The sequence below is a fragment of the Sporobolomyces salmoneus genome (genome assembly GCF_050403485.1).
Source record: "Sporobolomyces salmoneus JCM6883 DNA, S_salmoneus_JCM6883_v1_ctg7, whole genome shotgun sequence".
Classification (NCBI taxonomy): Eukaryota; Fungi; Basidiomycota; class Microbotryomycetes; order Sporidiobolales; family Sporidiobolaceae; genus Sporobolomyces; species Sporobolomyces salmoneus.
In genome coordinates this window covers 115,109-140,891 of record NW_027481156.1, presented here as the reverse complement: position 1 = coordinate 140,891, position 25,783 = coordinate 115,109, and the positions used below count along the sequence as shown (strand labels likewise).

The 25,783-nt window shown below is 50.5% G+C and overlaps 11 protein-coding genes across 11 annotated transcripts; 5 read left to right on the top strand and 6 right to left on the bottom strand.

Moving 5' to 3' along the window:
• Positions 1-290: 290 nt before the first annotated feature.
• Positions 291-925, top strand: JCM6883_000865 (uncharacterized protein; the record flags this gene model as incomplete). Its single annotated transcript, XM_076629873.1, has 4 exons — positions 291-346; positions 446-548; positions 639-751; positions 814-925. The coding sequence occupies 4 exons, from the start codon at positions 291-293 to the stop codon at positions 923-925; spliced, it is 384 nt and encodes a 127-aa protein (XP_076490038.1).
• A 356-nt stretch (positions 926-1,281) lies between these two features.
• Positions 1,282-3,133, top strand: JCM6883_000864 (VTT domain-containing protein; the record flags this gene model as incomplete). Its single annotated transcript, XM_076629872.1, has 6 exons — positions 1,282-1,411; positions 1,566-1,642; positions 1,717-1,949; positions 2,032-2,193; positions 2,264-2,345; positions 2,423-3,133. 6 exons carry the CDS (start codon positions 1,282-1,284, stop codon positions 3,131-3,133), a joined length of 1,395 nt encoding a protein of 464 aa, XP_076490037.1.
• Positions 3,134-3,457: 324 nt separating this feature from the next.
• On the bottom strand, positions 3,458-5,926 carry JCM6883_000863 (serine/threonine-protein kinase; the record flags this gene model as incomplete). Its single annotated transcript, XM_076629871.1, has 17 exons — positions 3,458-3,490; positions 3,566-3,915; positions 4,012-4,104; positions 4,170-4,217; positions 4,279-4,288; positions 4,351-4,400; positions 4,502-4,633; positions 4,717-4,866; positions 4,933-4,945; positions 5,026-5,036; positions 5,120-5,186; positions 5,264-5,302; positions 5,402-5,421; positions 5,495-5,515; positions 5,614-5,647; positions 5,753-5,767; positions 5,903-5,926. The coding sequence occupies 17 exons, from the start codon at positions 5,924-5,926 to the stop codon at positions 3,458-3,460; spliced, it is 1,110 nt and encodes a 369-aa protein (XP_076490036.1).
• A 405-nt stretch (positions 5,927-6,331) lies between these two features.
• JCM6883_000862 (uncharacterized protein) lies at positions 6,332-7,365 on the bottom strand (the record flags this gene model as incomplete). Its single annotated transcript, XM_076629870.1, has 7 exons — positions 6,332-6,385; positions 6,468-6,529; positions 6,612-6,686; positions 6,795-6,830; positions 6,895-6,994; positions 7,065-7,179; positions 7,256-7,365. The coding sequence occupies 7 exons, from the start codon at positions 7,363-7,365 to the stop codon at positions 6,332-6,334; spliced, it is 552 nt and encodes a 183-aa protein (XP_076490035.1).
• A 653-nt stretch (positions 7,366-8,018) lies between these two features.
• JCM6883_000861 (uncharacterized protein) lies at positions 8,019-9,458 on the top strand (the record flags this gene model as incomplete). Its single annotated transcript, XM_076629869.1, has 1 exon — positions 8,019-9,458. One exon carries the CDS (start codon positions 8,019-8,021, stop codon positions 9,456-9,458), a length of 1,440 nt encoding a protein of 479 aa, XP_076490034.1.
• Positions 9,459-10,058: 600 nt separating this feature from the next.
• JCM6883_000860 (2,3-butanediol dehydrogenase) lies at positions 10,059-11,787 on the top strand (the record flags this gene model as incomplete). The annotated part of the gene is made up of 9 exons (XM_076629868.1): positions 10,059-10,174; positions 10,249-10,270; positions 10,347-10,420; positions 10,483-10,569; positions 10,640-10,966; positions 11,091-11,340; positions 11,412-11,526; positions 11,586-11,663; positions 11,738-11,787. 9 exons carry the CDS (start codon positions 10,059-10,061, stop codon positions 11,785-11,787), a joined length of 1,119 nt encoding a protein of 372 aa, XP_076490033.1.
• A 174-nt stretch (positions 11,788-11,961) lies between these two features.
• Positions 11,962-14,220, bottom strand: JCM6883_000859 (uncharacterized protein; the record flags this gene model as incomplete). Its single annotated transcript, XM_076629867.1, has 10 exons — positions 11,962-12,810; positions 12,889-12,984; positions 13,040-13,120; positions 13,183-13,235; positions 13,310-13,442; positions 13,501-13,705; positions 13,768-13,788; positions 13,862-13,928; positions 13,993-14,034; positions 14,094-14,220. 10 exons carry the CDS (start codon positions 14,218-14,220, stop codon positions 11,962-11,964), a joined length of 1,674 nt encoding a protein of 557 aa, XP_076490032.1.
• Positions 14,221-14,785: 565 nt separating this feature from the next.
• SCY1 (Scy1p) lies at positions 14,786-18,131 on the bottom strand (the record flags this gene model as incomplete). The annotated part of the gene is made up of 9 exons (XM_076629866.1): positions 14,786-15,520; positions 15,587-15,933; positions 16,010-16,173; positions 16,252-16,325; positions 16,393-16,496; positions 16,557-16,824; positions 16,897-17,273; positions 17,342-17,474; positions 17,538-18,131. 9 exons carry the CDS (start codon positions 18,129-18,131, stop codon positions 14,786-14,788), a joined length of 2,796 nt encoding a protein of 931 aa, XP_076490031.1.
• A 176-nt stretch (positions 18,132-18,307) lies between these two features.
• On the top strand, positions 18,308-19,593 carry PRE6 (proteasome core particle subunit alpha 4; the record flags this gene model as incomplete). The annotated part of the gene is made up of 6 exons (XM_076629865.1): positions 18,308-18,342; positions 18,426-18,447; positions 18,533-18,701; positions 18,812-19,065; positions 19,139-19,315; positions 19,405-19,593. The coding sequence occupies 6 exons, from the start codon at positions 18,308-18,310 to the stop codon at positions 19,591-19,593; spliced, it is 846 nt and encodes a 281-aa protein (XP_076490030.1).
• Positions 19,594-19,851: 258 nt separating this feature from the next.
• Positions 19,852-20,882, bottom strand: JCM6883_000856 (uncharacterized protein; the record flags this gene model as incomplete). Its single annotated transcript, XM_076629864.1, has 5 exons — positions 19,852-19,982; positions 20,048-20,126; positions 20,198-20,313; positions 20,392-20,534; positions 20,605-20,882. The coding sequence occupies 5 exons, from the start codon at positions 20,880-20,882 to the stop codon at positions 19,852-19,854; spliced, it is 747 nt and encodes a 248-aa protein (XP_076490029.1).
• A 1,836-nt stretch (positions 20,883-22,718) lies between these two features.
• Positions 22,719-25,413, bottom strand: JCM6883_000855 (F-box protein; the record flags this gene model as incomplete). The annotated part of the gene is made up of 11 exons (XM_076629863.1): positions 22,719-22,871; positions 22,947-23,773; positions 23,838-23,899; positions 23,963-24,004; positions 24,074-24,162; positions 24,226-24,386; positions 24,452-24,564; positions 24,630-24,646; positions 24,720-24,976; positions 25,047-25,181; positions 25,227-25,413. The coding sequence occupies 11 exons, from the start codon at positions 25,411-25,413 to the stop codon at positions 22,719-22,721; spliced, it is 2,043 nt and encodes a 680-aa protein (XP_076490028.1).
• Positions 25,414-25,783: the final 370 nt, after the last annotated feature.

Below are 25,783 nucleotides of genomic sequence, written 5' to 3'. Positions count from 1 at the left end.
CTCCCTTGAGATACCCACGATCTATACCCCTCCTTCTATTTAATCCTTCACCGTGTGAATGAAACCTCCGAATTTGAAAACTCTGCGAACTTGCGATTCAGAGAGATTGTGCTACCGCTCGCGGCTCTCTCTCTTTCTCTTTCTCTCTCTGCTTTCTTCCTCTCTTCAGATTCCATCGCTACACGAACAACACAACACTTCTGAGGACCATGTCGAACCCTTCCCAAGCTCAAACCTCCTCCTCGCTCGCCGGTGGCAGTGACTCTTCTTCTTCCGCTCCCTCGGCTGAGATGCCTCCTCATCTCGCTCAAAGGCTTCAACACGATCAATCCCAATTCGAGAAACAGTTCAGTCTACACACTCTCATTGGCTCACCCTTTCAAACGCGCTCGCGAGGGACCCCACCTGAATCTGACCCTCTTCTTCTTCTTCCGCTCTCTTCCAGTTTGTCTCCCACTCAACTCGAAGAATCCCTCGAATCCGCTTCAAAACGTCACGAACAAGTTATTCATCAGAAACAAATGCAATCCCATCAACAAGTCGAACATGTAAAGTCCTCCAAGCTTTTCTTCCTCGCATTCGCGCGCGAAACTGACGTGTTCACCCCTCTTTCGTCGTCATTCATTACTCGCGACCAGGCGAGGGAAGTAGCAGCGACTCATGAATCCAGACCAGAGGATACTGTTCCAGGACGTGTCTTGCACGACCAAGGGGAGAAATTGGGTCCTCTCGAATCGTCCGTCGAACAAAAGTGAGTCTCCTCTCCCGCTCTTGTCCTATGGACGGAGGAGCTGACGACGGAGGGAATGTAAGGAAAGCATCAGTGAATGAGAAACAAAAGGAATTACAAGATTTGGAGGAGAGATTGAGACAGGCGGAGGAGAAAGAAAAAGAAATGAAAAGGAAATTGGAGTTGTTGGGTTGAAGTGATTGTTTGTTTGATTGTATATACTACGCACTTTCATATGATCGTACACCGCTCGGTTCGAAGAGAGTGGGAGAGAAAAAGAGGCGATGCGGAACTTGCGAAATTCAGAGAGAGAACGCAGCACCGACCTTTCCTCCCTCACCCTTCGATCGACTCGCGAAACGACCCTCTTATAGCGACACTCACCTAAGACGACACTAGATCATACAGCGCGTGCATCCTCCGTCCTTCCATTCGTTCGCTCTTTCCCCCTCCTTCGACACGCGCCGCTCCGATCTCTCTCAACGTCTCTCACCGTCTCTCTCCCTAAGAACCGTTCCACAAAGTCGCAAGTACAAACCGCTCGAGAGGAAATGGGTATCGGTAACTGGTTCCGTAACGAATGGTGGGAAGCGAAAGAAGCCGCACGAGAGATTAAACATTTCGTGAAAACTCACAACTGGAAGCGGAGTGCGAAGAACTCTGTCAGACGTAAATACTGGTGTATGTCCCTTCTCTCTCTGCCTCTTACTGTTCAAACGCAGGGCTGATGAGACGCTTCTTCTTCTCTCGCCCCCACTTGAAACAAATCGAAAATGAACGAACCTCGCATACGCTTCCTTCCTTGGCAAAACGGATACTTACGACGTAACTACAGTATGGTGGGTCGTGTGTATTTTGGGATGTGTAGCAGTTGGTTTAATCGCGTATTATCGAGATACGATTGTCGAAAAAGTGAACAACTTCCCTCTCTCTCCTCCTGTCTCTCGTCTACTCTTGCTGACTCCTCTCTCGTACTGGTGAGTTAGTTCGAACCTCACAAAGACGATATCATCAATTTCCCAGTTTCCTATATCTACCCGACCCTGATTCTTATCATCCTCTCGTTCCCGCCGTTGGGAGGTCACGAAATCGTTTTATTGGTAGTTGGATTGATTTGGGGATTATGGATCGGATTCGCAATTGCGTGCGTTGGAACGTTCGTGGGAGAAATGTTATGTTTCTTCGTTTTCAAATACCTTTTAACGAAGAAAGCTCAAGAGTAAGTTCCCCTTTTCCCGTCCTCTCTCCTCGCCCCTCTCTCTCGCAGTGAAGGTTGAATTGACGTTCGGAATGGAATACAGAGTCGAACAGAAGAGTATTTTCTACGCCTGTTTAGCGAGGTTACAAAGGGAAGGAGGAATCTTTATCATTTCCCTCGTTCGATTCTCAATCATTCCAGGTCACGTCGTGACGGCTTTACAAAGTTGTTCCGGCATGAGTTGGTGGAAGTATTCAATTGCTGTGTGAGTCACTCGGAAACTCGAAATCAGACCTTGTCGAAAAAGACTGATTTTGGAGGGCTTGGTGTATCAGAATCATTTCGTTACCGAAACAATTGGCAGTTGTTTGGTTAGGAGAACTCTTCGGTGAGACTGGGAACGGTGAAGCACAAAAGGTCCGTCTGCTTCTCTTTCTTCTCCGACCCGTTCGATTCCAAAACTAACGAAAACTCTCGAATCTCTCTCTTTCTAGCAATCCCGAGCGATCTCCCTCACCGTTTTCTTCGTAACGGCACTGATGTCGATCCTCGCTCTCTACTCGATCTACATGCGTGCACGTCGATACTATCCCGAACTCCATCGCGACGCCGAATTACGTCGAACAAAAGATGGCGAAACCTCGACCGCAGGAGAGGAACCGACGAACTTGGTCGAAGCTACGATGGAAGGTGAACATGGACCGAGATATTATGGCGCATCAGGAGCAAGAGGAGGAGGAGGAGGAGGGGGAACTTTACCGTATGGAGGAGTTTATGAGAATTCTACGACGAGAATACCAATGTATAATCGAACGAATTCGAGTTTAATCACTGGCAAAGACTCAGGAGGAGGAGGAGGACCTTTCGCTGATCCGAATGCGTCAAGTTATACTATACCCTTCGATGATCCACCGTCAACGACAACAGGAGGAGGAGGAGGAGGAGATGAAAGATGGAAACAAGTCGAAGAGAGGGAAAGGAGACAAGCGGAATTCACGAACGCGTACGATACGGGAGAAGGAGGGTATTCTCATTTACCCCTCGCGAGTGCGAGTGAAGTCGAAACTCAACAACAACAAGCGTATTATCGTGCCGAAACGATACCTTACCATCCGAATCAACCGCCTCTACATTCTCAATCACAGCAATCTCGAACGACAACTCCGTCAAGAGGTGGTTACGGTTCAGTCGATCTCTCAAGATGAACCCCGCCTTGTTTTTCTACGAAAGAATAGACACTTGCTTTTTAGACTCCCTCTTCATACGTGTAAAACTGCTTCTCTTCTCTCCCTCTTCTCTTGCTCTTGTCATGTTTTCGTTCTTTACACTCGTTTTCCTTCTTGTAGCAGTTCTTTCCCTACTTCTCTCTCTGCCCTGCAAACTTTCCCTCCCGTCCGTCAATGACAAGGAAATCTTCTCTCTCTCTCTTTTCTCCAGGCAATCGTGACTCGTTTCGAAAGTCGTAGAAGTACAGAAATTCGAAGAAAGTGGTACAGATTCAGGAGACTGGTATCGGCTAAGCCCGTTGATTAGTTCTGCGCGTAAACTTGATCGATATTGTTCTGTATCGTCGCGCTCTCTCGATCAGCTTCTCTCCTCCTCTGCATCGAAAGAAAAAAGGGAAACATGCGACTCACGGCTTCCTCCTCTGCATCTCTCTTCATCCTCTCTGCCTCCTCTCTCACTCTCTTCTGTTCCTCCTCCGTCCCCCCCAATCCCGCCACAACATTCAAAGTCGCCCTTCTCTGTTCCCCACCATCCTTGAGAGCCGCCGCTGCTCTGACCGCAAAAATCGCTCGACGGAACGTTCCCCTCGCGTCGAAATTCTTTCGAAGCGAAGGTAGGAGGTCGGGAGGATTGTACGAAGAGGTATTCGCTGCCGGGTGGGAGGAACCGAGGGAAGATAACCAGGGGTGAGCGAGAGCTTCGGGTGCCGTCATGCGTGAGGTTTGGTCGATTACGAGACATCGGTTGATGAAATCTCGTGCTATCAATAACAACGAACGCGCGCGAGTCAGTGGGAATTGAGAGAGAAAGAAAGGAGGAGGGAAGAGAGAGCGAGAGAGGAGGGGGAAGGACTGACCGGTTTGACTAACTCCTTGCCAGTATTCTTCGGGTTCGAAAGCGTAATCGGCAGAACAAATCGCTTGAATCTCTTCGACTTGGTTATCTCGATCTAGTAGCATGAAGGCGAGTGAGACTTCGCCGATTCTGACGAGGGAGGGATCGATGAAGACTTACCGAAAGGAGTGTAACCGCAAAGTAAGAAGTAAGTCACGACACCCATAGCTGTCAATATAAGCGAGTCAGCGACCCGCTTCAGTTATGCGTGTCGAGTTGGAGATTTTACCCCAGACGTCCTGTAAACGCTTGATGGAGTGAGCTTTGATCACGAGAGAGCTGACGCCAAATCTTCGCTTACAACTGGTTTCCCATGACCAATCTTTTTGAAAATCTCCGGAGCCATATAACCTATAGTCCACCCAACCCTCTCAACCTTCATCAGCTCAACCGTCCCAAAAATCGGGAAAAGCAAGAGTTAAATGAGGAGAATGAGGAAACGTTGACTTTACCTGGAGTTCCACAAGTCGTAGTCAAAGCTGAAAATTGATTATCATCCATCACTTTACTCAACCCGAAATCCGCCAACAATAAATCCGATTCAGGGTCTTTTGATCGGTAGAGTAAGTTTTCAGGTTTGATATCTTATCGATCCTCTCAACGTCTCATATCAGCGGACCCTCTCTCGGAAAGACGGGACGGGAGATAAGAGATGAGGGGCACTGACCACGATGAACGATCCCATGAGAATGTAAATAATCAACGGCACTCATGACGGTCTTGACGAGTTTTGCGGCGTCTTGTTCTTTGAAGTATTGGAGCGCGCAAATTCGATCGAACAACTCTCCACCTTGACAAAGATCAGTCACGAGATACACTACGATCGACGAGTCGAGTCAGCTTGGCGAAGAAGGGTGGGAGAGGGAGACAAGGAAGGAATTACAGTTGTTTTGTGTCTGAAAATTCGGAAACGGAAACGATACGATGCATAGAGTCAGGGCGCGGTAAGCTATACTGAGAGACGTGGAATCCGCACCTCGAAGTAGTCTGTCAGCAGGGAAATGCAGTTCCATCAGCTCTCAGCTCGAAACAACTCGTTCTGATAGCGATGGGAAGTGCCCAAGACTGACCCCAAAGAGTAACGATATTCGTATGACCTTGCGAGATAGACTTCAATACCGAGATCTCGTTTCTGATCTATCCATCCGCAATGTGGAGGAATCAGCGAGCGATTCGTGAGAGCTCAAAACGCAGAAAGGAAAAGAGAAACGAACCATGTGTTCCCTTCCCGCCATTAATCGTTTGTTGATCACCTATATATTCCGCAAGACGGCTCCTTCAGTTCTTCCGCTCTCTACGACCTCAGCCTCTAGAGGGACAGCGGCAGGAAATGAAAGGATCTGTTTGCGAACCTTGCAAGCGTAATATTTCCCTACGGATCAGAGAAATTGCACATCAATTCAAATCTTAGTTCAGAACGATTGTGCGAATCAGTCAAGCCGTACCAGTCTTGATATGAACGCATTCTAATCATCGCGAAAGAGAGATAGAGAGAGAGAGAAGTCAGTGAACTATTCTCCTCCTCCCGAACCAGATCCTTGACGAGAGCAAAAGAAGAGCTCACCTTTCACTACTGCATAAGTTCCTTGACCTAGAGTCTATAGATCCGATAAAACGAAGCGAGGCAGAAGGAGAGAGGGAGTAGGAGAGGGGTTAACCAGTGTCCCGACTCCAGCTTGATGAAGAAGAGCGTCAGGGCTTACCTTTCCAGTTTTGTACTATTCACAAATTAATTCGAAGGGGGAACAGTGCGAAATGAGCGGGGGAAAGGACAGGAGAGATGAGATCAGTTTTCACGTGGTGAGAGCATTCAGGCGAGGACTTGAGGAGGTGTGAGGAGCTTGAGGACGTACTTGACAAGGTACTGTAGCTGCCATTCGTGTTCGTCGTCGAGTTGACGAGATAAGGAGAGAGAGAGAGAGGAAAGCTGATCGAGATATCGAAGGCCGAGATGAATCGATTCGCAGGGAGAGGCGGTGCATACCTTTCAGCTCTTGCACAGTGTACACTGTAGGAGGGAGACGACGTAGTATGTACGTGGCTAAGAATGCAATGAGAGTGCAGCAAAAGAAATAAGGACGAAAAAAAATGAAGGATGAAAACGAAAGAAAAGTTTTGTTCGAGAATAAGAAAGCGCGAAAGGAGCATGAGAGCGGCGATGAGGAGGTAAGATGGATGAGATGAAAGTATAGACATAGTCACAACACGATGAACGAAGGAGAAGAATCGAGAGACGATGAGTCGAGGGAGAACGGCAAGTCCGTAGAGACGAAGTTATTTATTTATTCCTCATCGTCGTCGAGAGGTTTGTAGTGCTTGGCGAGTTCGGTCTTGAACTGATCACGGGACGGAAGAATGAGGCGAGTCACGGGTCAGTGAGAGTCATGATTGCGAGCGAGAGAGGGGGTTTAGACTTACCGCCTCGGGGTTATCCCAAAGTTCTGCAGCTTCAACGTTCAATGGCGAAGCGTTGTTCGGTTCTGCCAACATCGCAAAGCAAGCACAATACGATTGTCAGCTAGGAGGTCACAGACAAGCGAATTCGACGGCATTGGGACGTACCGCCGAGAAGAGATTGGAGGGAAACGAGAATGGTAGAAACCGAGAGAGCGGGTGACCACTTCTCCTTCAAGATATCTGTTTCGATGTTGCTCAGAGACGGCATTCGGATGTCAGTGTGAAGTGTCTGAAGAGCGTCTGGAGGCCGAGGGAATTAGGAAAAGGGAGAAAGAATCACGAGCTTACCGAGACAAATGTTGCCATGCATGTCGACATTCGGGTCTGCACAATCACCCTCGAGCATCAGCACAATCTCAGGAGTGTAGATGAACGAGAGCGAGCCCACGGAAACAAGTCGATTCGAATCGAACTGTGGGAGGTTTGTAAGGGTATTCTTGGTGGAATCGCAACGAAATCGCGTAAACGTGACCCTCGTAAGGCGTGCCCTGAACGTACGGCGTCCACCGGTCAGTCTACCCGGCTAGCACCAATGTCTGACGTGGAGGAGCGACGCACTTCAGCTCCTTCTAATCTTCCAACCCAATAAGTTAAATCCGAATCCGATTCAGGGAACGCCGAGATTCCAGGGGCAGGTGGTGACATCATTAAAGACATCAACTCTGATTGTAGCCTACATGCTCAAGAGAGTGCGCGTGAGCAAGAGAGAGGGTGTGACAAAAGTTGAATGAAAAAGAGAGAAGACGTACCTCTTTGCGACACTCGCGGCATTCGAGGCTTCTTTATCTTGTACGATGCTTTTGCTGTTTGTAGCAGTCGCGGTGGGCGGGAATGCAGAGGAAGGGTTCGTGGAAGTCATGCTATTCGTTCAATGAGAATTCTAAACAAACAGCACACGACACAAGAGTCAGTACGAGCGAGCGCGTGTATTCAACGCGGACGTAGAGAGAGGCCGTACTCACGGTATGGACGCTGCTGGAGGATCTCGCGAGGGTCGATGAGGTGAGAGAAGAGAAGAAAACGTCGCGCGAGAATTTTCGGGGGTGTTTCTTGCCTTACGCCTCATGAACACCCTCGACCCAGCGACGAGCTGCAGCACAGTATGACACTATCGAACATGAACACATCGCGCCGCGGTAGACGGTCCCTCGACGATGGAGCGAACCGATTTCATCCTTCGACATTCATCTACTGAGAACTTCGTCAATACAGCATTTAGAAGCCCGGAAAGTGCTCATGAACAATCAAAGGAGCTCTACGAATGAATCCTGCGTAGAGGTTTGAGGCAAAGAAGCGAGCGATAATCACCTCTGTGCGACGTTTGGGAGATCTCTCGCTACCTCGTCTCCTCGCTCCTCCTGCTCTTCTTTCCTTTCTCTGTACGAGCTCGGAGTCGTTCTCTTGTGAGTCGAACTATCCCTCCGAACCAGAGTGTGAGGAGTAGCTGACACTAGCTCAATCGTATTCAGTCGATTTCGTTCTCTGAACTCGCTCGCAACCGATCTGCCAACAATGTCCTTCTCCCCTCCTTTCGATATACCGTTCCTCCCTTCATCGACTGCGTCCTCGGTACCCCCAGTACAATCTCCGGACCAAACTCGAGCACTCTGGGTCGTCGCGTTCGCAATTCCACTCTTCATCATACTCTCCGGATCAATTATCGCTTTCCTCTGTTGGCGACGACTCCGCATCGATCCAGCGAATCAACAAGCATCGAGCTGGAAATCGTTCTATGATAGTCCTCCTCCTTCTTCCTCGAACGATCATCATCCTCGAGAACGTCTCCCTCCTTCAACTCGTCCTTTCCCTCGTCCTCTCGTCCTGCTCGCTCGTACTCACTCGGCTCCACCAGCGATCGCGACTCGTCACATGGCTCAAAGACCTCCACCTTTGTCATCGTCGAATTGCTCGTTCCCATCAGTTTCGACGAGGATTTCACCGAATGGAAACAGAGTCTTGACGAAAAAGAAACCGACGATTTGGCCTCCTCCGATCAGTTGGCCCGTCGAGTTACAGACGTTTGATCCGAATCCGAATCAAAGAGGAGGAGGTGTCGCTCAGGACGGAGGAGGAGGAGGAGAAGACGAATTCTCGAACGGAAACGAAGAAATTGGAAAAGGAGCAGATTTACAACGTGGACCCTCCCTCGTTTCCGGCTATCATTCCCAATCGAACCACGCTCAACAACAACTCGATCATCTCTCACGACTCGTGGAAGAAGCTCGTGGAACTCGAAACTCCTGGGTTGAAGGGGACGACGAACTCGATCATCATTTCTCGACTGATCAAACTCAAACTCGACGAACTCAGGCGCGAGCTAGATCTCTCTCGACTCGTTCTCTATCGGAATACAGTCACTTCACGGTAGGGAATACGACTCTGAGTCATTTGATCGATCAAGAAGTCGCGAGAATCGCCAAAGTCAACGATGAGCTCGAATCTACTTCCCTTCATTCTAATTCTACCGTTCCTTCCCTTCCTGAACCCGCCATCGTCGATACTCGTCCCCTCGAATTCCAACATCGAACTCGAGCCTCGTCGTCGTCGTCAGCCGATTTCTATCGTCCAGTTTCTCAAGCGATCACGTTCCCTCGTCTACCTCCAATCGCTCGTTCGAACCCTCGTCTTCCAAAAGCCTCCGCAACGTTCTATACAGTCGACGACAACGGGAATCGCGAAACCTACAAGTTACCACCTCCTCTCCCGTTTGATCAACCCTCGAACTTCCGATTCTCCATCGCTCCTGCACTCTCGTCGGCTTGGAATGGTCGCTCGTCGCAACAGAACGACTACAGCTCAACGTCGCAAGATCAACGTCTCGTCGCCGATCAACAAGCCGGAGGAGGAGGAGGAAACGACAAAGTCGAAAGTTTGATCGAATGGAGGAATAGGAACAGTCAAGAGAGGAAGAAGGAGATGGAAGTAGCTCAACAACGAATCGGGGAATGGTGAACGATCGACGTGAGGGTACGGGTCGGAGTCGGAGAAGGAGAAGGAGAAGGAGAAGGAGAAGGAGAAGGAGAAGGAGAAGGAGAAGGAGAAGGAGAAGGAGAAGGAGAAGGAGAAGGAGAAGGAGAAGGAGAAGGAGAAGGAGAGGGAAGAGGGAATAAGCTTGGTTCGTTTCTTGCGACAGTTTTCGAAGAAGATGGAAGGAGGTTTCTTGCGTTTCCCTGGAGGTCGAAGGAGAGGTGGAGGGGATCATTCGTACCGTGTTGTCGCTACTACTAGTACTCTGTCTAATCAGTCAGTGCTCAAACGGAGGAGGATTTAGTGAGTCTCGTCTTTTGTTGTCTGATCGCTTACTTTCTTTTTGTAATTCCAATCCAAGATAGCTCAAACGTATCGGCCGCACGACGAGGGATGGCTCTGTATCGCTACTCATTGCACCGATTAGCCCGGCAAGTCTAACGAAACGGAAGGGAACAAGCGAGCGAAATGGGTTTCGTCCCCACATTTCACCTTTCGGATGACTTCAAATGTTCACTTTTCTCCACCTTTCCCAGCTCTCTTCTCTCTCTCTCCCTTTCCCTCATCGCACTACAACACAACACGATGTCAAAAACGACGATGAAATCAGCCCTCTTTCGCGGGAAACACGATATCAAAATCGAAGAGATTCCGATTCCTCAACCTCAACAAGGTCAAGTGCTAGTCAAAGTCGCTTGGTGGTGAGCTCTCCCACTCTCTCAAACATTTTCACGCACTTGAGACCTCGAGGCTGACGATATGGGGAAGAGTTTAGCGGGATTTGCGGTACAGATTTGGTGAGTTTCTTTTCGAGCAACTTCAGCTTTGTTCCCCGTTCGCAATAGAGACTGACATTTGACGCTTCCGGAACAGCACGAATACGAATCTGGTGCGATCTTGTGTCCGACCGATGAGAACCCTCATCCTCTCACGGGAACAGGGATGCCGTGAGCTCGATTCCTCTCGGAGAAGATCCAACTGACTGACGAAGAATCTCGCTCATTTACAGCGTTTGCCTCGGTCACGAGTTCTCGGGAGTTATCGAATCTGTCGGACATGGCGTAGAGAAATGGCGCGTCGGAGATAGGGTCTGCATGTCAGTTTTCTCTCCCTATCTCTCTCCTCGAACGAGCAGGACTGATGAGTATCTCTCCATTCGACTACAGTGAAGCCGTCATCTCCTGCCACGAATGTTACGCCTGCAAGATCGGCTGCAACAACGCTTGTGTCAAACTCGGTTTCGTCGGACTTTCAACCTCGACGAACCTCGGTGGAGGTCTCTCTGAATACTACCTCTGTGATCGACCTGAAGACTACTTGCACAAGCTCCCCGATTCGGTCTCTCTCAAGGCAGGCGCGATGTGTGAACCTTTGGCCGTTGCGATTCACGCTGTGAAACGTTCGGGATTCAAGAAGGGTGAAAAGGTTTTAGTTTGCGGGAGTGGTCCGATTGGATCTCTGCTCATTACGGTACTTAAGTCGAAAGGCGCTTCGTGAGTTAGACGCTTCTTGCAGAACGAGGCGAGATCATGAGCACTGACCAGTTTTTCTTTCTGTCGTCTCTGATCCATCATCCCGTCTTCAACCTCTCGTCTTTATGGTCTCTGAACCGGCTAGTCAAATCATCGTCTCTGAACCGTCTTCCGCTCGCCGAAAGGTAGCTCAACGCGCTGGAGCTCATCACCTCCTCGACCCGCTCAACGACGACATCGTCGCAAAAGTCAAGGAGTTGACTGGAGGTTCCGATTGTGGTGTCGACGTCGCGTTCGAAGCGGCAGGTAACGGGCGTGCTCTGGAAGCTGCGATTGCGGCGACTTGTACCCGAGGAAGAGTTTTGAACGTTTCAGTGTGGTCGAAACCGGCCGTCGTAAGCTTTCCCTCCTTCTACTTGATTTCTCGCCGACGACACGCTGACACCTCCGTCAATGAGCGCATCAGATCGATATGAACAAACTCGTGTTCGAGGAGAAGACTATCTTGGGATCAAGTTGCTATCGGGGAGATCACGAAGAACTTCTTTCGGCGCTCGACAGCGGATCGATCAAACTTGAAGGTGAGTCCACTCGCTACGTGTCAAGTCGTCGTGCATGCTAAGACGCTTCCTCGTTCCAGATTTCATCACGGCTACGATTCCGCTCGATCAACTCGTTGAGAAAGGATTCAACGAACTGATTCACAATAACGAGAATCGTAAGTTTTTTCGCTTCTACATGCCGAGAAGTCGAGCACCGTCAACTGACTGCTCGCTGTATCTCCTGACACAGACGTCAAGATTCTCGTCGCACCTTCTGGAAATCTCGATCAACCTTTCTAGTCAACGCTTGAACGTAAAACGGACGATTGTAAATAGTAACTGAAGCAAAGGATTTCCAAGTCTCGTGCTCTCGCGTTACGGACCGAGAGAGGGTTACCGGTATAGGATTGAACGACAAGGTATAACGAAAAACAGGTAAAAAAAAACTTTGAAACCGCTTCAACACAAGCCTCCTCACCACCTCCTGTTGCATCTTCCTCGGTTCGTTCCGTTATACTGTTGAGGTCGATAACTTCCTCCGAGCAACGCTTCTTCGTCCGAGCTTGATGCGGCGGAAGAATCGAACTCGGTTTCGGACGACTCGGAGTGAGAAGAAGAAGATCGAGAGGAAGAGCTGAGGGAATGATGGCGACGATGGTGACCAAGGGATTGGGAAGAATGAGAGGGAGTAGGTGAGACGGTGGACCCGGAAAGTGTCGGTGGACTGTGTTCAGAGTGACCTCCCGCTTCGATGGTTTTCAGGCGTTTGACGATGTAGTCTTTCTCTTTGATGACTCTAAGGCGAATGGTGTCCATCCCCTTCTTCAGATCCTTGTACCTCTTGCTGTCGTGCCCGAGGACTACGCCGACGAGGTTGAGAGTGTTCTCTGCTTCGTAGGCGTAGGCACCAAAGGCATCCTTCCGACTTCCCTTCTCCCTCCGACTGGGCATTGCTGGTAGTAACTCTTTCCCGTTCTCCTTATTCCAATATTCTCGCTCGCAGATCGATTCCCACTCTTTCCGAATAGACTCCTTTTTGTCGGAACGGGCGACGTGCATCTTTTCGACTCGAGATCGTAAGGCCACAAGTCTGTCGACCAACTCCTTTGCTCGAAACTTGAGGTCTTCGGTCGCTTCGTCGACTCGTCGGAGTTGTCTCTTCGACGGCGCGGCGCCTTCCGGTAAGACTAAGTCGCCCTTTGAATCGGCGTCGATGATTTGAGGCTGGGCTCGACGCAAGACTTCGTGCAAGGCTCCGTGAAGCGGATGATCGTTTAACTTCTGATGAGCTTCCTTGTCGAGCTGAGGTTTACGGTACAGGCGCTGCAGAGAGGCGATAGAAGTCAGCGCTTCTTTCGAGAGAAAGTGCAGGAAGTATCGAGGAGAGGAGAGGAAACTTACGATCAAGTCGAGAATGATGCAAACGACAGAGGTAAGGAAGAAGGGTGAAGAAGCGGCAGCGGACCAGACATCCACGAAGTTGAGCGTCGCGATATTCTGTTGGAAAGCGGGAAGAGGCAGGTTAGTTCTGCAAGTCTCGAAGAGCTTGGACCAGAGGAGAAGAGAGAGGACTTTCCGTCAAGTTGAAGAGATGAGCTCCGACGCCGACGATTACCGAGGCAGTGCTGATGTCCTACGTCGAAATCGTAGTGTGAGCATCGAACGATAGAAGGAAGACACAGGCTCGCTACTTACGTCTTTCTTTTTGAGGAGAACATAAAGCCGAGGAGCCGTCCAGCAGAAGAAACCTAGACGACAGCGTCAAGAAAGGAGTTCAGCTTGAAGAAACTCGTCAGAAAGGGTACGAAAAGATGCGACTTACCCGCGACCCCAAAAACGAATGCGATCGTACTCTGAGTATCGTGAGGCCATTGTTGAGCTTTAGGTGGATCGAGGGGTACGACTCGCTTCAATGCTAGCAGTACCCAGAGAGTCACGCCGATGAGAGCGAATATCTGTCGAGATGGTGAGAAGTGAGCAAGTCTCGCAGACAATTGCGGAAACGAAGCTTACGATCGTCCAGAATACCATCCAAAACGTGTCCGAGAACCCCCATGTCTTTGACGACGCTTTACGTTTCCTCGCATGTACCACGCTCAGTCCGAAACCCGTCATTGCGAGCGTCGTTTCGGGATTCGCGGTATTCTTTGGGAGAGGTTTCTGAATGCCAATGTAACGGAACAGATGGGCTTTCCACATGAGGGTCAAGAGGATGACGCTGAAGGTATGGAAGAGACGTCAGCGGTGAAGCTCGAGCGGTGTAAGAGGAGCAAGACCGACAATTCGAACGCTGCGATAATGCTGAATGAACCGGAACTCTGATCAGTATACGACACGGCTGGGGATCGACATGAGAGAGAGTGTGTAGGCTTACACGTAAAGACCCCATTGTTGAGCTCCAACTTCTTCAAGGAGCAAAGCTGTCAAGTGAAGAGCGTCGCCTGTGAAAAAGAACGGTGTTATCAAATACTGATTCCGACTCGCTGTTGAAGAAGAAATGCTTACCTCCCAACCAAGCTAGAAAGTACCACAAAGTCGTCGACTCCACTAATGCAACGAACGATCAGCAGTGGCCCACGCTCGAGATGAAGAGACATTGTGCTCACTCGGTGCTTCAGGTCCTTCAAGGACACCTTTGAAGGCAGGCGCGAGCAACCATGTACTAAATCCTGTCGCGAGCCACCCAAAGAACGCCGCTGCCAGTTGTCGATCGGTGAGAGGTTCAGTTGACATCTCTGAACGAGAACGCGAGAAAAGTGGGAGAAGGCGATTCGAGCTGTAGCGTCGAGTCGAGGGAGTTGGAGAATGGTGTGCCGAACAAGTCAGGTCGACTGGTCGTGTATTGAGTAGAGACAAGAGGAGAAGAGCACAAGGCTTGAAAGGCGTGCTCGACCTCGAAGCGGTATGAGCTCAACCTCCGCGGCAGGGCCTGTGCTCACGGCCGCTTGATTCTCTTGCGTCTTGGACCTCAGAGATTGGCAATCGGCGGAGAGGCGGAAAGGTGTCAGCGCAACCCGAATTGGCGAAAGAAGGAGGTCGTTGCTTAGGCGATTCAGTGTTCCTCGGGCCGACTGAAGTACGCTAATCGATAAGGCAAAGAAGAGTCAGTCGTCATGACGAGATGATAGGAGATCACTGCATGAGAGCGTAGCGAGGAAGAAGAATCGAGGAAAGCTTGAGCTCGGATGACTCTAGTCTCGCGATTATCCACAACGTTTGACCACTGCCTTTGTGGATGTTGATCTCGCATTGCTGTTCAACCTCCAAGTCCTACTGAACGGATCGAGATCTCTGAGTCCTACTTCAACGGATCGAGATCTTTCCAATCTCCCCAATTCGCCGCTCCATTCGCTCCTCCTTGACTTCTCACTGTCGGTTGTAACGTAGCCGCTGACGAAGAGTATCCTGGTGGGAAATCTGGTTGACGAGGTTGCGGTTGAGAGGCTGACAGAGGTAAGGAAGATGAGGAGTTCGTTGGTTGAAGAGGAGGAACGACGTTCCATTTGATCGGAGGTGCCGATTGCTGCGATTGTTGCGGTTGTGGTTGATATGAGTTTGTGGAAGCTGGGAAAATGGAAGAAGAGGTGGGCTGTAGAGGAGGTAAACCCGAAGAAGAAATCGATAGGGATGAGAAATTGTAATTTGGAGTAGTCGATCCTGAACTCGTCGCGGCTGGGGTTGTCGGAGCTGAGTGTGGAGATGTTCGAGATTGAGGCTGGAGAGGTGCGAAGGAGCGAAGAGAGTTTTGTTGCGGTGCAGGAGTCGCCGCTGAACTTTGAGCGGGAAACACGGATGAGTTGAAGGAGGAAGAAGGGACCGATCGAGCTCCAAGTGAAGACCGCGGTAGTGCGGATGTCGAGTGATTCGAAGATGTCCGGGGAGCAGGCGAAGGTCGAGAAGGTTGTAATGAAGGGAGAGGAGTTGCGGAAGGGAAAGCTGAAGGAGACACGAACGGCGGAGACGAAGTCGGTAGAGCTGGTAGAGGCGGAGATGAAAAGATGTTGTTACCGCCAGTCGGTGTCGGTGTCAAAGCCTGAGAGAAGCGAAAGAAACACGATCAGACGAGAGAAGGAGAAGAACGTATCTCGAAAGTACTCACTGGAGATTCATCCGAAAAGATATCGACCTGTTTCCCTCTCGCTCCCAATCCATTCGTCGTACTATTCGTAGTCCCTCTCACGAGCGCCTCGAAATCGCTCACTCCCGCCGCCTCCGGATTCAAGACTCCGAGTCCACTCCCACCTCCTCCAGCTCCATTTGCGCTTCCCGCTCGTCCTCCTCCCGAAGATTCTTCGAGACGTTTCAATTCCGAGAGACGTTGGAAATGCTCGGTCTCTACTCGCGCAGACAGGGATTTGATCACGGTGATGAATTTCGTGAATTGATCGACGTTTAGTAGAGGCCCGATGGACATTGCCCATAGTTGAGGTAGAATCAAGGTAGCGACTAGACGCGATTGTAGGGTAAATGTCAGTACTCGCTTCAGGAATGAAATCGAGAATCGAGGAACGGCGGAACTCACTCGCTTCAACTTCGCATTTCTTCCCCATCTCTTCGTGAACCGCCAATGTAGCGATCATCACCGAAGGTTCTTTCGTCTTGATCTTGCTCAAGAGCGGTACCAGCTTTTCCGTCAGCGTAAACTTGTCGAGAATCTTAATCATTGAATGGAAACAGATCAGAGTGCTGTGAACCCGTATGAAGATAACAACATCAGCAACGAGTCTGACTGGCGATGTTGCGATATACAATTGTCGGGCTCACTTGACTTTGACAGAGAGAAGAGTAGTCTTGCTGAAGACTGTCGTGATTTTCGGGAACAAAGTTTGTTTCACAGTCTGTAGCGCATCACCCACGCTCCAATAAGCTCTTTGTCTGAACGAATTGAATGCGGAGATCACGTACGGTATAATCGAGCGTCTCGCAAAGTCCTGGGACGACTCTTAACGCTTTTTCGAGAACGACTGGGTTCTCGCTCTCGAGGGCGTGATACACCAAAGGCATGACCTCTGTCCTCTACTCGTTAGTTTTCTATCTCATATCGGCGAGCAGCGAGGGGGCTGACTCACCTTCCCTGAAAACGACATCCGAACATTTCTCCTTGAACACATTCAGGTTATCCAACAATCCAACCACGGCTTGTACCGGTTCCTTGACTGTAAAGAGAGGTTTCAGGTTCGGTAGAACGTCTCGAGTGAAGTCTTGTGAGGGGAGTTGAGTCGCGATGTAGAGGATTGGAGGGAGGAGGAAAGGGATCAAGTTCGATTGAACGGTGAGTTCTAGGAGAGTCGGTAGGATCTTCAGACGATTCACTTTCGAGGAGAATGATGGGAGTACCTGTGCAGCAGAACCCGCGATCAGGACGGAATTCGGAAGAATGAAAAAATCCTGAGACCCGGGACGACTCACCGTGATGAGTCCTTTCAAGAATGAAGCCTGAACGTCTCCCGGTTTCGAATTGAAACTGTCCCTCTCGAGGAACCTCAGCGTTCCAACTAGAACTCCCTCGAAATAACTACTCTCGAGGAACTGTTTCGCTGTCATTCGTCGATTCGGATACCGCGTGATAAGCGAGTTGAGCACTTGTTGGGTCTCTTGTGGGAGTTTGCGCCATTGAGAAGTGAGGAGAGAGAGGGAAGATTCGATGTTGGATCGAGCGGTCGAGAGAGTGTTGTGATTGGCGAAGGGAGGTCCGGTTCGGAGGTGAATAGAGTGAAGGATGCATCCCAGGGAGTAGAGATCGTTTGCTGGAGCTGGAGATGATTCGTCGAGGATGTATTCGGGAGCTGTTCGTGACGTTTATCTTCATTAGCTCACTTCCGTATCGAGAGAATGGACGAGAACAAGAACGAACCAATGTAATCGTAATCGCGCTGAATTGACCGTGGCAGACTTGGATCGTATACGGGGAACTGCCACTTTGCGGGGACTCCCTCTGCGTCAAAGAGGTAAGTCGATAACCCGAAACCTGACAACTTCCAATCTCCCTAGGCAGCGCTCGAAATCCCACATGAGCGAAAGCACCACGTGAAGAAGAGCAAGCGACTGACCTTTGCGTTGATGATGACGGCTTCCGGCGTCAAGTTACCGTGAACGAGCTTTGCGCTTTCGTGTAAAAAACCGAGACCTTTTCCCAACTGACTCATTCCCTTCTGAATCTCTACCTCATCCAGCTCCAACTCTTCTTCCTGTCTCGATTTGTTCCGTCTTGTCGATACTTCAAGCGAGTGTTGTAGTGAAGAGAGGACGGGTTCCGTTGCGAAAGTGATTGAAGAACGAGATTCGTTTGGCGGTTCCGCCATTTCGAGGACGCATGGATGTCGCAATCTCGAGAGGGACGATGCTTCCTTCTTGAGCGTATCAATTGCATACTTCAAGCGGTCTCCATCTCGATCCCTCCTGTTGCTCGCCCCACTAGAGAATCCCGACGAAGAAGAGGACGACGAAACGAGAGAACCTTTGTCGCAAGTCCAGATCGATACTTGCTTGTTGTTCGAGTTGTGCTTCGCTCTCGTAATCTTCCATACCCCGATCTGGATAGGTGCAGTTGAGGGATCGGTCGTGTAAGTCGAAGAGAGAGTCGATTTCTGGGCCGCAGCGAGTGCAGTCGAAGCCGACGACAGTAGTGAGGTCGCAAACTCCATCCTCCACGTAGTCGAGTACGCTAGGTCAGATAGAAGGTTGAAGAGAGGAATTGAAAGTGATTCATTTCGTTTCCTCCCTTCTCCATCACTCAACTCACCCTTTTCAGGTTGGTCCGAGGCTCGTGGTACCAGCTCGGTCGGTAGATAGCTGATTCCAGGCTATTGGTCCAACAGTCATGTCTCGTTACGACACCGCCCTCACCACCTTTGCGTCAGTCTCCTCCTCCTCTGTTCCTCTCAACGGTTCACGTGTGGCTACTGACCATCGCGATACTCACCATTGTATGACCTTAGCCCGGATGGACATCTGTTCCAAGTGAGTCTTCCTCGTTGAACTGATGTAGCGAATTCCCGACCACTTACGCAACCCTTACTCTCCTCTCTCACTCCCCTGTTCTTAGGTCGACTACGCTCTCGAAGCAGTCAGGAAGGGAACTTGCGCCGTAGGAGTCCGAGGAAAAGATTGTGTCGTGCTCGCCGTTGAGAAGAAGAGTGTCCTCCAACTTCAGGATCCGAGAACAGTGAGGAAGACGGCTTTGTTGGATGATCATATCGTGTTGGGTTTCGCAGGTGAGTCTCGTTCTAGCTCCTGTCGTGAAGGGTCAACTCCGATGGTCTTTCGAATGATCCGCTCTCCTTCCTCCCGCACTGTACTGACCCTCTTGTCTTCCTCGTCGCAGGTCTGACCGCCGACGCACGTATCTTGATCGACCGCGCACGTACAGAATGTCAATCCCACCGACTCACCGTCGAAGATCCCGTTTCAGTCGAATACATTACTCGACACATCGCTGGAATCCAACAGAAGTACACTCAATCGGGAGGAGTGAGACCGTTCGGAATCAGTTGTTTGATCGTCGGGTTCGATCACGACGACGAGAAGACTCCGAAATTGTATTTGACGGAACCTAGTGGAATCTTTTCGGCTTGGAAGGTCAGTCTATCCTTTCAACATCTCACGGGAAATTACGACGTGTCTCTGATGATGAATAGAGAGGGGTTGACAGGCGAACGCTATCGGAAGATCTTCGAAAACTGTCCGAGAATTCCTCGAGAAGAACTGGAAACCCGAATTAACAAACTCTGAAACGATTCAACTCGCCGTCAAGTCGCTATTGGAAGTCGTACAAACTGGTGCGAAGAACATCGATCTAGCAGTCATGGAAGGATTCGGGAAAGTCAGGGTAAGTCCTCATTCTCCATTCCAACAACTTTCCACCTCATACACCTTGCGGCAAGTTACTCACTCTCGTTTCGTCCTGTGATGTTCCAGAATTTGACGGCAGACGAACTCACGGCCGTCGTAGCCGAGATCGAAAAGGAGAAGGAAGCCGAACAAGAACGTAAGAAATCGAGGTTGGCCGCGGCGGCAGCAAGTCGAGATGCGATGATGACTGGAGAAGGGGGAGATGTTGTCCCTCCTACGGCGGAAGAAGAAGCGGGGGGTGCTGGAGGTGTATAAGTTTCACTTTCGTGCGTCGAGGTGAATTGCAATTTCGGTCGTTCTGTACAGAATCACTTTCCCTCGTCAGGAGAGCTCTACGGACCGAAGGAAATTCGATCGAAGTGTCTAGGAGACTGAGCTCGTTCAACCGGAGCCATCAATTCAGCGAAAATTTACTCTCGACAAGATTTTGAGCTCGACTTGAAGCGATTCGAGTAATACGAAATCGACACACCAAATTACAGCACAACATATGTATAAGAATCGACTACCACCTCAGTAACGAACAGCATCAGAGTTGAAGAAGAGCGGTTTCGGCTTCACACAGTGACTCGTGACTGTCGTTCCTGCTTCTGCATCGCCATCAACCTCTGTAAGCTTGAACCTCCATCCTTCTTTACACATGACTGCGAAAGGCAAGGAGCGTCAGTCTAGTTGGGCTTGAACGGAACGAGGCGCGACGGATTCTCACTAGGGTCGCATACCGAATCTTTGCATTGAGTCCTCAGGACCCCTTCTTGTGCGTAACAATCGATTTGTTGCGGTCCGCACTATCACCATCAAACGATGTCAGCTCTGGGGAAGAAATCGACTCGAATCGAAAGATGAAGGCCAAGCTCACGGAATAAGGAGAAGCAGCATCTTGACAGATGAAGTGAGTCCCTTCTTCGCCCGATTCTTGTCCTATCCTCACAAATCCAACAGGACACGAACTTGGGTCGAACCCTTCAAGGAACTCTGGATGTGCGAGGGGAGGAGAAAAGGTCAGTGAATCTGTCTGAGCTCATTCGCGCGGACCGAGGCTCGATCGCTTACCTAGACCGCAAGTAGGTTCCTTTCGTAAAGCATGATCGTTTCCTTCCTTGTTGAGCTCTCTGAGATCTTCGATACACACCGTTCTTCGATCGTTATTGTCGAATCCTTCGCACAGACTCGACTCTGTATCGGCGAGAGTTCCGCTACGAGTCACAGGTCGTCAGCGTCACTCACTCTATCCTCATTGGAGACGGCCAGAGGAGGAGCGCTCACCAGAAACATTTCCCCTCTCTATCTAACCTCGCCATTCGACCACTCTGACATCTCTGAACCAACCAATCCCCTGCAACATCCTCTGAACCCGCATCAATCGTCCCTGACTGAGCCCAATTCCCAGCTAGACGTGACAATCGCGCTTGGAACTCGGACGCATAGCGAGTCGAGAGAGTCGAAGTCAGGGGGAACGAGCGTTTCGTTTTGTCGACGAGCAGGTTCGAGAGGGCGAGGGCGGCTGATCCGGTCGTCGTTGATGAGGCGAAAGGTAGCTTCATCGGAAGAGGGAGTGGAAGAGGAAGTTGGTGGGCGAGGCAAGGAGAGGTGAGTCGGACTCTTGAGAAAGTTGAGTGCGAGATGGTTGAGGCGGTCTCGATTCAGCGACTTTTGTTGGCCTTGTGCAGGTTACGTCGAAAGAAGTGAGTAGGAGAGGTTCAAACAACCGGGAGCGTGCATGGGCGACACGAGAGAATACCCCTCGAGGAGGTGGACGTCGCGTTATGCGATTTTCTTCGCACGATTCTGACGCCGACGAGCGTACGGACCGTAGGCGAATCGAACAGGTTTTGTGGTCGCATGTGAGAGCAGACGCGAGAGGTAAACATGGATTGGAAATGGAACAACACGCTAAAATTTAATGACTCGGAAGGCTCTGAATTCGGCGAAATCGAGAAACTCCTCACCGTCCCGTCTTCCGATGGAGAGGGCAACTGCGATTCGGATAATGAGCGTTTCAAAGCGTGAGCTGACAGCTTGAATCGAGGAGAGGGGAAAGTGTTCAGTTGAGCTCGAAAGATTGTCGAGTTCAGAAAAATGGTATATAATTTGCTATTTAACTCAATAAACTCAACAATGGTTGCATAGTGTAGTGGTCATCACTTTCGGTTTTGATCGGTCTCTTTCGAGTCGAGAATTCTCCGGACGACCCCGGTTCGAACCCGGGTGCGACCTACGCCCAAAGGTGCCCTTTTTGTCTCTCCTGCCATCGAAATGAACGATCCAGAGTTAAGGCGAATCGGTCGAAAATTTCACTTTTTTGCGTGAGTCTCACCTCATCGAGCGCTCTCGCACGATCTTCGCTTGCTGCTCAAGTGTCAAGCACGGGCGTCCACTGAGAGGGCCTGCACCACACGCTGCGGCAAAGAATAGAAAAGGAGAACGACCGTCGCGAGGGTTCCGAGCTCAAACTCTTCTCGCTCGATAAGCTGAGAAGTATACTCGCCCCAGTGCCACCTTTTGGCGCTGCACCCCCTACGAGCATTCATGCATCATCTCCGTCGCGAACGGAGTGACTTTGCAGCACAAAGTGAGGGGAAAAAAATGCTCGATCTTGTCTGGCAACCGGGTGAAGCCCATTTCTGCTCTCTCTTTTCCTCTAGATAACGAGGGCTTCGAGAGAGGGACAGTAAACAGCTCACTTTCACGCTGTTCTGTTTGCGCTCGTGACATGAGTCCCTCTGTCTCCACCGAGGTGTCCTCTTTTGCTCCTCCAAGTTCCGGATGTTTTCGCTCCCGACACCAACGGTTCCAGCCCTGGACACCTGCGATTTGCGCGTACTAACTCGTCGACCATCAGCTAGAACTTTGAAGGTTGAGACTTTGCGGGATCCGAGCAAGACAAGCAAAAGTCTGATGAACGAGATGTGAGGAAATTGAAAGTTGAATTGCGAGGAAAGAGAAATAGCCCGAGAGGGGCAACAAGGGACGTAGCATACTGTAGATCTTGAAAGGTGTGTGAAGGAGCGATGAGAAGGAGGAGAAGGTGCGAACCATGAGAGGAAGAGAGAGAGAGAAGGAGTGTCGATCAAGGTGTGCCGTTTCTGCGTGACGGTCTTATTTTCAAGCGATGTTCAAGCGGGGTTGTTCAAGCGATATTCTGTCGACACACCGAGTCCAACTCGTCAGTATTGTCCTTGAGGAAATCTCGACGAGGTCGGCACAATCAAGCACGAGGGAAACTCCGGATGTACTGACTTTGTTCAAATTTCGAATTGAGCTGTAGAGTCGTCTTTCTCCTCTTGAATCACGGCTCCGGCGTGCTTCGCGTCGTCGCTAGCGTCGACAACGAGGGCATCTCCTCGCTCGTTCTTCCTTTTGACTTCGCGGGATCCTTCCTACGAAACGGAAGCGGGCCCAGGAGAAGGAGGAGGAGCAGAAGCAGGTTCCTCCATGCTGCCAGGTTTGCGATCGGCGTAGAGGATTCGAGGGGAGCCGGAAACGTCGGAAGAAAAGTAATCGCTCGAATGGAACTCGATAGCATGTTCATTCTACAAGAACAGCGAGAGACGTCAGACACTGAAGTGACTGGAACGCGAGAGAAAGAAAGGCGAACGTGGACTCACCATTTCGTTCCACGTCAAGCCGTCGCTCTTCTCAGGTTTGACTGTCCGAGGGAGCCAGTCGTAAGGCGGAATGTAGAGATATTTGTGACAGTCGTAGCAGGAGAACTTCGGTCCGAGTTGCTCGAGTTTCTCGTTAGTCTTGTCGTCATCGTCGATTTCAGTTTGTTTTAGTACTTCGAGTTGAACCTTGAGCCAGTTGCGCGGAACGCTGGAAACCGATGACCCCCCGACGAACCTATTACCACCATCGCCTTCCAGGTATTCCTTCCAGTTTTGTCGACGAGAGCGGTAAGCCAAGAAGGTCGAGGTGAAGCGAGAGAGGAGAGCCTCGAGATCGGAAGGTGAAATGGTCGAAGGATCGTCAACGTCGAGGGCAAAACTGTAGACATGTCCGTATCCACAAGAGCGTGCCTCTTCCACTTCCTTAGGCGAACGAACTTTTCGAGGACGGATCGAGGAACGGAGGTCGGCTGGGAGAGGGTGTTGAAGTTCTTCATGAGCGCTCAAAAGAGCGCGAGCCATCTCAAGTTTCTTCCATCTTTGAACTTTGGGGAGTTCCTCTTGAACCTTGTCGAGATTGCTGTGCCAGGAACCTTCGTCGATCGTGGATTCCTCCTCCTTCCAGAAGACTTCAACAGAAGGCATACGAGCAAAGAGTTTGAACGAGGGAAAGAGAATCTTGTCGTCGGAAGCTGCCTTGAGGGCGTCGTAATACGGGTGGATCAAGTCTAGACGTTGTCCGGCTCTCCTTCTGGCTTCGATGACGGGTCGTTCTTGCTTGTACTTCTCGACGTTCGCGATGATCTTTGACAAGATTTTGTCCCAGACTGTCGATGTTGCGCCAGGTCAGCATAAGAGGAACCGATGGGGAGGAACGAGAGTTGAGCGAACTGGTCGGAGTGAGAGTTGCAGGTTTATCCACGAGATTGCTGACCTCGTACAAGTAGCGCATACTACGACAGATGGTGTCAGGTGATCCGCATATGCTCGTGCAGTGTACAGCGAGAGAGACTCACTCTTGGTCTTCGTAGCCGAGTTCTCGGAGTTTCGCTTTGATGCTATTGAAAGGTTCTCCCGAGCAGAGTGAGCAGGTGCAGACGAGTACCGAGGAGACGAGAAAGACTTACGCATCTTGGCGAGCTTGACGAGCAGCAGTGTCGGCATCTTTGCGCTCCTTGGCCGAACTTCTCTCCCAGGTCGCGAGTTTCTTGCCATCCTGATCCATCAAGCTCGCGCGAGTTAACCTTGAACAGGAGACAGGCGAGCAGATTGGACTTACCTCCAATGCAGCTTTCACGATAGCTTTCCTTTCCGTAACGTAATCCGCCAGAGCAGATTTCGCAGATCTTGTCTCGTCATTTCCTTTCGCGTCTCCGATCGATTGTTGCAACTCAAGCAGTTCGTCGTTGATCTCGATCACTTCGGCTTTGAAGAAGTAACCTGTCATTCGTGACACACGTGTCAGCGTTGGTCCGAAAGCATGTGTCGTTTCAGACTGAGCTCACTGCTCCCATCCCAGCTGTTGCTGGTAGGTCCTTGCTTCGTAGAGAGGCTACAGGCCGTGGTAAGAGTGTGGAGGTTTGCGACTTGAGCGCGGATGCGGTCCGCACGGACGAGGCTGTCACAATCGATCAAAGAGCGTTGAATGGATTGGGGCGGAATTAGAGTCAGATCCGAACTTACTTGTTCGAACGACATTTCTGTAGAGTACAACGGGAGTGTCAGCTATTCGAGTCAGCTTTAGACACACACTCCCGAGGAGGAAGTTCTCACCTTGCACCAACGTTTGCGAAGACAGTAATCGACCAACACTGCTCTCCCTTTTCCGCAGATATGACATTCGCGATCGTAGATCAAGCTCGCGAGCGAGAGATCGTTAAGGTCGGTGGCTTCGAGGTCTGGGAAGTCTACGGAGCGTTTGACGATCTTCCAGAGTCTGCTAGAATTTTCTTTTGATGCGAAGAGAGACCTCATCATCTTGTTCGATCTTCCCATATACAGAAGCGAGCGAGGGTCGAGATATTCAGCGACTGCAAGCAGCGAAAGAGGGTCAGCCTATACAGGTCTCAGGGAGAGGACGAGAGGAAGTGGGCGACGAACTCATGTACCAAATATCGACAGGGAGTTCAATGATCGACTGCAATTTGCCAGTACGTCCTCGAACTCTTGCTGTTTCCTTTCCTTTACCCTTGCCCTTCGCTTCAACGATACGAGCTCTCTTCCTGGGAACGTAATCTGCGCGGTTGTGCGAACGGGATCAGTTCTACTCGAGTCACTTACGTAGCAGAGGGAACCTACCTTCAGCATCTTCTTCTTCGTCCTCTACGGGTTCCCGAGGCTCGTCTGAGCCCTCTGTCGCGACTTGACTACTCCGAGCACTTTCATCTCCCGCGTCTTCCTCCTCCACAGCACCGTCCTCGGGAGAGTTCGCTTTCGTGAATGCGGCAGCACGCTTCGGACGAGTCATCTTTGCGACCCGAATCTGGCGCGAGTATTGAAATTGAAGAGTGAGAAAGGAAGAGGAAGGTTTCCGAGCTCTCGAGGCGACTTCCATGTGTTTCTCTTGACGCGGTGCGCTCGAATGTTACCTATGCAATGGAATGTTAGAGATCTGGACATCCGGCGCCTTCAGCTTCCATCTCGGACAGTTGAGGGAATGAATAAATCTTGAAGGGATCTTTCCTCGCACGTGACTCTTCCCGTACACTCTGGTCGCCTTTCCTTTCTCCCTTACCTCTGCTTTCGACGAGGTCACGAGTACTCGTCGGACGCTGCGGTATCATCAGCTTTTCGCACTGATGTCAAAATTCCTCGGACATTCGCAAACGCGACTGTTC